Here is a 13273-nt window from a genome sequence, read left to right as displayed (position 1 = left end):
ATTATGGCCGACGATTAAAGCATTGATTATTAGACAATACAATACCATAATTAAGGACCATAGTATTACCATCTCTAATTCATGGTACATACAATTTAAACACCAATAATCAGCTATAAACTGTTTATACAATCAGAGCCCTCCTTATGAACCTTATGCGAAATATTCATTTTCATTTGAATAAAGCATTTTAGCCTAATGGCCTAATTTATTTAGAGTGTGTCACACTAAGCAAGACATTAACTGAATGCAACAGTTATCCTAAAGCATTATGAAAAGGGTAAGATAAAATAGACATATAGAAACCCCTTAGTTTTAAATATTGTCTCTGATTACTTGTCAGTTAGATATTTCTTATATGTTGCTTGATTCATTTAAAATGTACCAGTCATACAAAGGCAAAAGATTCTTGAAACATTAACTTTATTTATTTTTTTCCCTAAAAAAGATCAAATATACAGTTGATATAATTTAATATGCATAATGCTACATGGAAAGTAACATGCGTTTGATCAGAAAGCCGTGGTGGAGTGGTTAAACTAGCTGAGGGTAAAGCCCAGGGGTTTACAGTGCTCTCATCTGTCATAGTAACAACAGTCTAGAGAGAGAAGAAATACATTCATCAGCTGAACATCAAGGGACCTTAGACAGTGTACATTTGCCAATCTAAAGCATTACTTTCATGAGATGTGCTTTCAGGCTGTGCTGCAGATAAGGGCCTATATGCACAAAGCATCTAAAAGTCCAAAGCACTGTTCGAGGATCAGTTTTTCCTCCCTCCGGCCATTTCAGTCCATATACAGCACAGTACCAAACCAAAACATGCACAAATATCTTTAAGATTTACTTTGTCAATAGGGCCCGTAGAGCACCACGTTTGGAATAAGCGATTTACTACCAGACAATGCAGCTTTTTTTATATCTGATAGTCAGGTATACAAAATGTAATTTCTGTACATAATAAAAACCATGTTATAAACAACGTATTGGCATAAAAACAAGTGTTTTACAATTACAAAAGGACATTCTGTGTCATTTGCGGAAGCAGCATAGTCATTTAAACAATACTCTGCTGATTGAATTTAGCACATCACTTATTAGTAGACATGCATGCCAACGACACATGTAATTTAGTAACTGATTGTCTAACTCCATCTTTCAATGCTGCCTCACCTCCGTCAGATCCAAAATCAGTCCACCTGGAACACATAGTCCACAATGCAATGCGAGGTAGTGATACACAGGTACAGTTCACGCTTTCATATCATGTTAAAAAAATATATATTTATATAGAGTCTAGAACTATTGTTATCCCACAGAGAGGAGTGTGAAACAGTTCATTGTGGTATCAAGGCTTTTTACAAAAATACAAATAAAGGAAGACCAATAAAGATTGGATGAGAAGGAATTTACTGGAACAGAACGTTGCAGGGGTCGAATTCTTCAGCAAAGCAGACAAGAAGGAGAGAGCAAAGAAGTTGGTTATTTTTGATTAATTGACGGACATTGATCAGATTTGTGACTTCAGATCAAAGCTTAATTGGGTGAATCTCACGAAACCTGTCGAGAGTCATATCTGCACACCAAAATCAACAGAACAAAAATATGCAGTAATATTTTGCTGAAAGAAGCCTATTTTTTGAACCATTAATATTTGTGCATTACATTATTTTTATGACAACTCATTTTCACTACCGTAATGCAAACATCCTCATTCTCATTACTGTAATATATATATATATATATATATATATATATATATATATATATATATATATATATATATATATATATATATATATATAAAACATATATTATTTAAATTAGTATTTAGTAGTTATTATGATATGATTTTAATAAAAGGGTAGAAAAGGTCTTACATTAAAAAGTAAAACATTACTATACAGTTATAATGCTAATAAGTGAGAGTTGATATTCAAAAATGACTTTAGTATTACAAAAAACTAAATGTGCTTAATTGTTAAATAATATCACAATGCAAAAATGTAATCATCTAGATCTAAAAAGTCCTAAAACAAATTTTTTTTTTCCCATGCAAAATATTTTTTTTCCCATGCTTTTTTTCTTTGGATTTTGGGATAAAATGTAACCTAGATGTGTTTTTGACATTCACCCAATTATGTATGAGCACAACATATTGCAAAGTAATTTGGGAATTAATTTGCTTGATACGGATCTGAATATTGTGGTAGTGTTAAGCCACAAAGTAAAACATTCACGACTTTTCAAAAACAGAGGAAATGCAGAATAGGGTCAGAAAATGACCAAGCAATGCTTCTGTAATGCATGTACTGAAAGATGAATGAAAGATAGCTTAAATCAACTATTTACGGTGTCAGGTTTGAAAGCTGTTATTTTAAAAGTACTATAATTTCCACAGCTTAGAGCAATGAAAAACACGAGGGTGAGTAAAAATAAAAAAGATTTTAGAAAGAACTACCTTACAGGTTCATAATAAAACCAGTTCTTTTGTGATATTTGATGTGAATTTAGACATTAGGACAGTTATTGCCTGTTAGGTATTGCTGGTTTGGTTTGGCTATTTTTACTCTTTGGTCAGTTAACTTGTAAACCTAGCATAGGACCTCTAAAATCGAATGACATGGTGAACTGCGTTGATGTATTACAATCAAAATTTATTTGATCAAAATATGGTCCATATTTTCTATAGTCTATATTATTTGGTCTCCTAATACGCAAAAAAAATATTGACAAATACTAAAAACTATTTTGTTCTATTAATTGTTTAAAGCAATGCTCAAGGTTCAATACAACTCAAGCTCTATCAAATGCATCCATCACTGTCGATAACCACAGAAAATGGTTTCGTAAAATCAAGCAAAGATTGTATATACAGTAATTTCATTGGGATAAACATTAAAATATAAACTCTATTGCCCCAAGAGTTAAACATATTATATTTTCGAACTCTACCTTGCAGCATATTCAACTCTTGTTGTGTCAATCTAAACTCAGTAACTTTTGCAGAGTATGCACAAAATGCCAGAAAGGGATGTGACGTATCGATCCACAAAGTACTGATTACATGGTGCAAATTCAATCCACAACAATTACATCCGAAATGCATAACCAGAAGTTTCTCCACCTAGAAACGTAGTCTCAAGAATGACACCTTTAGAGCTCAAAAAACGCACCTTTTCAACAGAAGTCTTAATATAAGTCCTTTAAAAAAAATGCGCGTTTCACATTTCTGTTTTTCAACCCTCCGGAATGTCTTGCCCCATAGACTTGCACTGCAAGTGCATTACTGTAAACATGATTTTTGTTTTTTTCAAACTGAGGGACTATTCAAACTATTTTCTGTGGTAACTGTCACCGGGTCACAGATGCTGACAATAGACCCAAGTTGTTTTGAACCAGAAACATTCTTTTAAAGCTGCAGTGTACAATTTTTTCTAAGTTAAAAATCTATCTATCACATCTTAATAGGTAAGACAACTATAAGTAAGCAATCCATAGGTTAATCGCTAATAAATGCATACAGAGTACCTCTGTAGAAATTACACACTGCAGCTTTAAAGGAATAGTTCATCCAAAAATGAAAACGCTGTCATAATTTACTCACTCTCATGTTGTAGGGTGACCCACTCTTGTAATTACACTCTTATGAGTAACACAAGAGGAACAAATTTAATGAATATAGCACGCAACAATGCCTGCCCACTTTTTCAGCCGTCTTGGTTCCGGAAGTATTTTTTCCCATTCATTTCTTCAGTAGGGATTTCATAAAAATTCTTCTTAAAAGAGTTCTAAGCCATGACCCACACCAACCAGCTCCAAGGTGAATCACAACAATATAAACTTTGATTTGAAGCAAAAAAGTATTTGAAAAATGGGCAAAAACACAAAAGCTATGTACTTAACATCTTTAATAAGGAATGAACTACAATCACATGGAGCATTGCGAATGACCATCAAATTAAAAATATAAAACTATTGATTTCAAGTTGTTGGTTATAAGTATAGAAACAATATATTTTAAATGTACTGCAAAATATTCAAATATATACAAATACATAAGTAGTTTGAGAGTGTACGGATTCTCTGATTGGCAGGATCATGGGTAGTGTAGTTTTTCACTCGAAACTGCACTATTAAACATGATTTTTTTTTTAAACAAGTTGAAATAACACAGACTGGTGGTTTCAACAGAAATATGTACCATTGATTAACAACCTCGGAGCTCATGGTAGATCTGCCTTTAAAGGTTTGTAAGTTATCGTTAAAAGTTAATTAGCTCATGGAGAAAATGAATGAGATTATTACTTCCGAAACCCGACTGTTGCGTCCTGCTCCGGCCCGACTTTTCAGTATGATGCCAGCTGATAGTGACTCACTTTAAAACTTAAAAAAAGGACCCGTAAGTATCATAAAAGTAGTCAATGCAACTCCTGCAACATATTCCAAGTCTTCTAAAGGCATAGGATACATTTTGTGAGAAACAATCTGAAATGTAAAGTTATTTTTCAGTGAAAATCTTGATTGTGCATTCATGAGTGCATGAGAGAAGCTTGTTCACACGAGAAGACGAGACAAGAAAGTCTGTAAAGAAATGAGGGTAAGTAAATCATGACAACATTTTCATTTTTTGGGCAAACTAACACTTTAAGTCTTTGAATAGACCCTTGCCAAGGTTGGGTAGGTGGTGTGTTTTCCCAAGTCTGTGAATGACTTCTTGACCAGCCATCATGAAACTTTCTATAAGCTTTCTCAAACACATCTTCTGTATCGCCATGAGCAGCTGTCTAATTCTCATCTCTACTTTAGTCATTCTATAATAAACACTCATTCCAGGCATAGTGAAACGTCTGTATAATACATTCATGGGGAAGACAGCTGGTAGGCCTCTAAGAAAGGCAGGGTTAAATGCCTGGCAGCGTCATTCACTAACAGACACCTGCCTCTACTGCAAGTCTCACCTTGCTCTTGCACAATTCGTGCTCTTTTCTCTTTGAGATCGCTGTTTGGCTAACATACGCTCTCCATCCAGGCAAAAGTCCGGGATCGTTTTTCATCTGTGGTCTTTTTTGTTCCTGTTCTCAGTCTCTTTCAGAAGAACATATACTGGTTGTCGATTGCTCTTTTGCGCCCCCTGTCGGGCGGCTCTAGTTCGTAGTCAGAGTCCCGGTTGGGCAGTAGGGGCGGGAGGGGGTTGGGGTGGCGGAGCAGGTTTCTGCGACCCACCGACTCGCTCCGGCGCAGGGGTACGGGAACAGGCCGGTCAAAAAGTGAGGGGGGTATGTGGTGTAAGGCTGGGGCTAACGCTGATTGGGGTGAACAGGACTGGGCCACGGAGGGGCCGGAGTGAGGATATGAATCCAGGCTCCAGTGAGCAAGACTCGGCTCAGAACTCCACCGAGAGAAGGGCACCAGTACTGGAGAGCCAAGAGCTGAACTCTGACCTATGGAGGCAGAACAGAGAAAATGCTAGTATGTTATAGTGATGGAGAAAAAGCATTATGTGGGTGTATGCGAGTGTTTCTTCAACTTTGGGCAATTTCATGTCCCAGGGGTTGATTTTTATTAAAACGGTTTTAGCCTTGTCCCAGACCCAGACTTTAATTTTAAACTATGGAAATCCATTATAAAAATACAAATTATAACATGTTAAAAACTATGATAATCTAAACAAAGAGTGAAATAAACATAAACCAATTCAATATTTATTGTGTGAAAATTATTTCTAATAATTTTTCAAAAATTACAACTGTTCCAGTTGTGGCATCATTTCCACCACACCAAACAATTCTGCTCCTACTATGTAACACCCCCCCCCCCCCCCTTTTTTTTGTGTAGATAGTGTACTTGTTAATTAAAGTGTCAGGTGAACTGCATGCTTGAGATTAAATATGTTTCATCAAGACAAACATTGAGTACACAAAGACCAATTTTCGTGAGCGCTAATTCGAAGCAAAATTTTTGTGCCAGCGCAAAGCGCAAGTGGGTGGAAGTGTTTGTGCAATCTGTGGGTGTATGAGCGCAAACTGTGGGTGTATTGTATGTAAATGAAGTAGCGCAAAGTACAATTTTCTATTTTCCTGATGTTTCAAAACCACACCTTATCTCAGTGCAAAGTTTAAATTCAATTCCTACATTTGCAGTTTAGAGATTCCAGAAGCAAGTTGTAATAAAGTTCATGTCCAAACTCTGAACATCAAATTATGTCCCTGACAATCACTGTCATAGCCATTTTATAAAACAAAAATGTATGAGATTTGTTTTAAACTATCTATAGGTCATGGTTTATTTTTCAGTTATTATTATTATGTATATATTTAGAATTGTATTTATGATATTATATACAATGGTATTTTTCCACCTGTTGTCGTAGAATGATTTTTAAGTCAATGCAAAAGGGGTCGGTGCAAGAAGTTAGAGAGGGTAAAATGTTTGGATTTGGTATAATTTTTCTGACCACTTTATTACTTTGATAATATTTCACATTTCATTTGAAATGCAATTTGAATTTAGAAATATTTTTGGTTTAATTTTTTCGTGTTTCAATAAATTAATAAAAATTTTCAAAATCAAAAACGACCGGTAGAAGTGAAGCCAATACAATCACTGTTAATACTAGCTGGGAGTCACGTGACGCTATGCGAGGGTTGGTCACTTAGAAGAGCACTCCGTTTAAACTTTGTTACAATTATCCTTTTAAGCAATATTAACCAGTAAGTACTGTAATAGCTTTGTTTGTTAAACAGTGCTGAGAGGGTAGGATGTCGAAAAATTTGAAATCTTCGGGCTATAGAGACATTAAAAAGCACTTACGTTCTCACACTTCGGAACCTCGCAGGATCAAGATGGAAGCGGTCCAGTCGATAGAGGCAGCGAGCTTCATGACGTAGGTCGGGATATCTTGAACATTTATGCAGCACTAACGAAAATCTCGACCGGCACGGAGGGCCTCGCAGAAATACGTCGAGCGATCACATCTATGGAGACGAAACTTTCCACCCTGATCACAAGAATGGACAGTGTTGAAAAACGAGTTGAGTTTCTGGAGTCGGCCGAAAGAGAACTGCAGGCTAACCCGCCTGCTACCAAGGCTGATGTGGAACATGTGTGGGAAGAACTAGAGGATATGGAAAATCGGAGCAGACGTAATAATGTTCGTTTCGTTGAAATCCCAGAGGAAAAGGAAGGTCAAGATATGGTGAGGTTTTTGGAGGGGCTTATTCCAAATTTTATCAACACTGCAGGCTGCCGGCTCGAGATAGTGCGCACGCTCAGAGCTCTCAGTCAACTTCCCAGGGTGGGTGACAGACACCGATCTATCCTGGCAAGATTCTTGCGGTCAGCTGACAGAGACTTTCTTTCACGAGCGGCAAGGAATAAAGGCAAGTTGTGCTGGGAGGACCACAACATGATGGTTTTTCTCGACTTTGCTAGAGCGACACAAGTGAAGCGGGATGGGTTCAAAGAGTGTAAAAACTTACTGCACCAACAGTAGATAAGCTTCACAATTCTTTATCCGGCTAGCTGAGAATTGACGGTAAGGATGGAAACAAGAATTTTACATGCCCACAACAAACTATGGCCTTCATTACATCAATGGTGTGAGTGGGTAATTTTTCCTGCGCTCGATAAACAATACAGACTACACATCGTGCATTTCACTGATGCAGCCTGAGAGGGTTTGTTATTCTGTTGTCTGCCCACTGGCTCCTGCCTGACTCCTTTTTTTTTTTCTCTTTTTTGACTTGCTGTTGAGCTCATTCGTTCACTTTGTGGGTTTGATGTTATTGTTTACTGGGGCCTATTTTATTTTTTGTTTTATTGAACACATTTATGCACAATTTAATGGTACGGTTTATGTTTAGGAAAAAAAAATATGTATGTGTATATACACTACCAGTCAAAAGCTTTGAAACACTTACTCATTCTTTATTATAATTTTTTTCACATTTTAGAATAATAGTAAAGTCATCTAAACTATGGAAGAACATAAATGGAACTATGGGAATTATGTTGTGACTACACAAAATCCAAAATAAATCAAAACTGTGTTATATTTTAGCATCTTCAAAGTAGTCACCCTTTGCCTAGAATTTGCAGAAATGTACTCTTGACATTTTCTCAACCAGCTTCTTGAGGTATCACCCTGGGATGCTTTTTAAACAGTATTGAAGGAGTTCCCATCTATGTTGGGCACTTATTGGCTGCTTTTCTTTATTATTTGGTCCAAGTCATCAATTTTAAAAACTTTTATTTTATTTTTTTTATTACATTTTAGTTTTATAATGAAATAAATTAATTTGGTGGCACTATATTTGGTGGAATTATATTTTTGTCTACAAAACTAATTTCAAACATTTAAGCATACGCCTTCAGATCAAAATAGAATCATTAGAATCATTTCAGTCAAGTGTTTCAAAACTTTTGACCGGTAGTGTGTGTATATATATATATATATATATATATATATATATATATATATATATATATACTGTATGTGTGTGTGTAAACTTCACTGGACATGAGCAATCTGGTAGCAATAGTGTCACAAAAAATCCTGTGAGCGTGCATGGACCGTCGGATTTCCGAGTGATGGACACCAGTTGGGACTGTTATGCGCGAGGTTGAAGCACTTTTTTTTTCTGTTCTGTGGGTTAAGGATTTTATGGTAACATCAATGTTGGATAGTGGTCTATATAATTTAGCCTTGGGTACCCAATTGTTTTTGCATGTCAACATGCCACACTTTAATATAGGTCAAATGTTTCTCTCCACGTGGAATGTTAGTGGGCTTGGGCACCCTATAAAAAGAAGAAGGGTTGTATCTTTTCGTAAGCATAAAAAAATTGATATAGTATTCCTTCAAGAAACTTACATTTCTCCACTGGAATCTGAAAAACTTGGCAGGGCATGGGGTGCGCATGTGTTTTGTAGTGCTGGTTCGAGTAAGAGCAGGGGAGTCATCACATTGATAAATAAGCATTTACAATTTAAATGTCTCAAACAGATAACAGCTAACTTAGGAAGAGTCATTATTGTTTTGGCTGAATACAGGGGCAAAATCTTATTTTGGCTAATATTTATGCACCCAACACTGATGATCAGAACTTTTTTTATAGATCTTGAGGGGAAGCTACAAGCAGCTGGTATCCTTCATGATATGGTTTTGGGTGGAGACTTCAATCTTTTAATGGATCCAGTCCTTGATCATAGTGATGCAAAGGTGTGTAGACCCTTTAGAGCAACATTGACACTACAGAGGATGTGTAAAACCTTGGTCTTACAGACATTTGGAGACTCCTGAATCCATCTGGGATAGGCTACACTTTTTTTCATCAGTTCATAAGATTTACTCTAGAATAGGTTTCTTTTTGATATCCAAGTCACTTATTCCATCTGCCACTGACTGCTCAATTGGGAACATTTTAGTTTCAGATCATGTTTTGGTGTGTTTAGAGATGTTGCAGCATACAGAGAAAAGAAAATCATATAGATGGCATTTTAATACATCCCTTCTACAGGACCCAGCATTCCATCAAATGGTAAAGACAGAAGTCAGTGTTTAGGTAGAAACCAACTGGTCCTCAGTGTCCTCTGTGGGCATGGCATGGGAGGCGCTAAATGCAGTTTTTAGGGGGTGGATCATACAATATGCCTCATTCATTAAAAAGATCAAAGCACAGGTAAGGGACTTGGGCCAGATGGTTTTGCCCCAGAATTTTATAGATTTTTTGTCACAGAACTGGCTCCATTTATGTTAGAAGTTTATACAGAGTCAATAAAGAAAGGTGAACTACCGCCAACCATGACGCAAGCCCTGATCAGTCTCATCCTTAAAAAAGATAAAGGCGCAATTGCATGCAAAAGTTATCGTCCAATTTCCCTGATCCAGTTAGATGTAAAAATATTGTCTAAAATTCTGGCTAATCAATTAATCAGAGTAATTACATTTCTTATATATATAGATCAAGTGGGGTTTATTCATGGTCATAGTTCTTCTGATAATATTAGACGTGGTCAGTTGCGAATGATCAGACCCCGATTGCTGCCATCTCACTTGACACTGAAAAGACGTTTGATAGGGTGGAATGGGACTATTTTTTTAACATTTTGAAAATGTACGGGTTTGGGATTGGATTAAGTTACTTTATATACATCCGTCAGCGGCAGTGAAAACTAATGGATTAATTTCAGATTATTTTTGTCTTAGTAGGGGAACCCGGCAAGGCTGTCCTCTCTCCACTTTGCTGTTCTGTCTTGCCCTGGAAACATTAGCAGCTGCACTAAGAAAAGAGGATGATTTTCCTGGTATTGTAACAGGAGGTGTGGTGCATAAAATTTTACTCTACGCAGATGATATATTATTATTTGTCTACGACCCTAGTAGATCTATGCCTAGCCTCCACAGAATTATTAATACTTTCTCCAAATTTTCAGGATACAGGGTGAATTGGTCTAAATAGGAATCTCTTGCTCTGACAGCATAATGCCCTACCACAGCTTTCCAATCTGGCACCTTTCAATGGCCCAAGCAAGGCATTAGGTATTTAGGCATTTTATTTCCATCAAATTTGAGAGATTTAGTTAGAGTTAATTTTGACCCATTAATGAAAAAGTTCTCATATGATGTTGATAGGTGGGCTTCACTACATTTGTCTATGGCAGGGAAAGTCAATGTTATAAAAATGTACCCCCAAATTCAATTATCTACTACAGTCTCTCCCTCTAGAAGTTCCACTTTCTTATTTTAAACAATTTGATAGAATATCTAAGTCTTTTATTTGGAATGGTAAATGACCTCAGTTGCATTTCAGTTACATAGTTACATAGACCAATCGACAAAGGATGTTTAGGCTTCCCCAAAATGTTGGTTTTATTACTGTGCTTTTAATCTTAGACACCTGGCCCATTGGTCTCTTCCACCTGAGAGAGTACCTCCCTGGTACTACATTGATCAAGCAGTCCTTGCTCCAATCTCACCATTGCAAAGTCTTTCTATCAAATTGCCTAGAGAAGTAAAAATGCATCCCATTATTTCACACTTACATTCAGTATGGACAAAGTTTTCCCGTATGTTCAATTTTGATATTTACCTAAATGCTTCCTCAAGCATATAGCTGAACCCCAAATTATGTATTAACAAGTCCCCCTTTTGCTGGAAAGAATGGTTGGAGAGGGGTGTTGCTACACTTAGTGACCTTTATGAAAACAGAGCTTTGAGATCATTTGAAAATATAACACAGCAATTTGGGATTTCTAGGTCTGAATTTTTCAGGTATTTACAGTTTGCCATCTACTTTGTACTATTTTTGGTGGCAGTACTCAGCCCCCTAAAGCTGCAGACACTCTCTGTATGGTGCTCACAGCCTTTGGAAAGGTACATGAAGTGCCAGTATATTACTCCTTGTTGATTCAGTCTTAGTGACGGGGCCTTAACAGCTCTTAAGAGGTTATGGGAAAGAGATCTGAACATGGTATTGGAGGATGGGGAGAGGGAAAGTATTTAAAAAAAATGTTAAACCTATGTTTAGGGATGCAAGGGTATGCCTTATTCAGTTTAAGATTTTGCATCGTTTCTACTGGACTCCATCTTGATTGTTTAGGCTTGGTTTAAAAGTCACGCCTACCTGCTGGCGATGTCAGTTGGAGGATGGAAACATAACCCATGATCTGTGATTCTGCGCTAAGATTCAAGAATTCTGGTTGAGATTAATTTATCTGTGAGGTTTTAGATCCTCAAATTTTATTCTGCCCCAGACTATGTATATTGGGTGATACGGCAGTTATTAAATTAGGTGACAAATATACAAAAAGCTGGGTCCAAACCAGTGTAATGATCGGCAGACAAATAATTCTTAGAGGATGGAAGTCAAAAGCCGCTCCCTCATTTCAAGAATGGTTCACCTAATTGGGCAGGGTGGTGGCATTTGAAAAGATGTCATACAAACAGCTTGGCAGATTAGATGCATATGGTAAGAAATGGGACAAATTCACAACCTTTCTGGAGGGCTCTCGGTGAGGATTATGTGGAGAGAAACATGATTGTGGTTGAATTTGTGAATTGTATCCTTTGTGGAATTTGTATTTTCTCCTCTTTATTTGTTGATTTTTATAGTTTGATTTCCTCAAATATGTATCTTTTTTCTTTGTTTATATGTGTGTACCTCAGGCTTTGACCACAAGGTTATTTGTTGGGGGATGGTGTGGGGTTGGGATTTGGGAGGGGGAAGGGGATATAATGGTGGTTAAAAATGTATTTTGTATATATATATATATATATATATATATATATATATATATATATATATAAGAATCAATAAAAATATTAATAATTTTTTTTGTGTGTGTCAGTAGATTAAAATGATTAAGAATACTTACATTCTCTATAATTTAACAGAGCGTACATCCAAAACCTGATGAGATTGACATTTGCTATGTGTATAAAAGGAACGTCACTGTCATAGAAATATGCCTGACATTCATCAATGGCGCAGTTAATGTGCAAAATAGCTTAATTTTCAATTCTTCTAATTCATTGCCTACAGTCCATTTACACTAACTTCTTTTGAATGTGCTGTTTCTGTTTATATCGCTGGTGCTTGAGGGAATAAATATATAACAGGACGCAGACGGTGCAATAACTGGAGAAAACCTCACAATTAAACTGCACTTGATCCAGCCCAGCCCAATTTCACCAAACCCACTTGTGCCTAGACTTAGTGCATGCTTGCATGAAAATACAAAAATGTCATGGCCATGCCCATTGACTTTGCACTTACGACTTATGGCTGTGCTTGATGCTAACGCTCATTAAATGCCTATAAAATGCAAAGATAAGATATTTTCATTGGGCGTCATTTCAAATCAAACTTTTGCCAAATTACATAAAGGCTTGAAAATATTCATTATTTGTGTGCATTTAGGATCCATAAAATTTTAGCTATGAAATTAGAATTAGCAAGACAAAGGATTCATCCATTACATTTCCATCAGTGTCATTTCCACCACAGAATTCTATTAAACACAATACAGAATTTGAGAAATGTGCGGGAAATGACAAATATGACATAAATCTCATGTGATGCATGTACATTCACAGCTGAACATTGTTATTAGACAAAATAAACTTGTGAGGGAGTGGAAAGTGTTTTAACAAGACTTTACTTTCTAGAAGTTCGCAGTGCTAAAAATGCCCAAAGTTGAAGAAAGTCATAAATGCCTCAGATATTTAAAGGGGGCAAAAAATGCCCCTGTAGTGAATTCCTCTGTTTGT

General features: G+C 36.4%; 1 protein-coding gene across 3 annotated transcripts in view; it reads right to left on the bottom strand.

The window, feature by feature from the left end:
- Window positions 1-406: 406 nt before the first annotated feature.
- The window catches only part of LOC127437688 (SH2B adapter protein 3-like), a 73337-nt gene continuing 60470 nt past the window's right edge, over window positions 407-13273 (bottom strand). For 2 of the 3 annotated variants that reach the window (XM_051692764.1, XM_051692773.1), the window contains exon 8: window positions 407-5444. In XM_051692764.1, coding sequence (XP_051548724.1) covers window positions 5092-5444 — 353 coding nt within the window. In that variant the 3' untranslated portion in view covers window positions 407-5091. The remainder of the gene's footprint in view (window positions 5445-13273) is intronic. The other variant, XR_007896592.1, reaches the window with a different exon arrangement.

Source organism: Myxocyprinus asiaticus, chromosome 4, assembly GCF_019703515.2.
Source record: "Myxocyprinus asiaticus isolate MX2 ecotype Aquarium Trade chromosome 4, UBuf_Myxa_2, whole genome shotgun sequence".
Classification (NCBI taxonomy): Eukaryota; Metazoa; Chordata; class Actinopteri; order Cypriniformes; family Catostomidae; genus Myxocyprinus; species Myxocyprinus asiaticus.
This window is presented reverse-complemented; position numbering and strand designations above follow the sequence as displayed.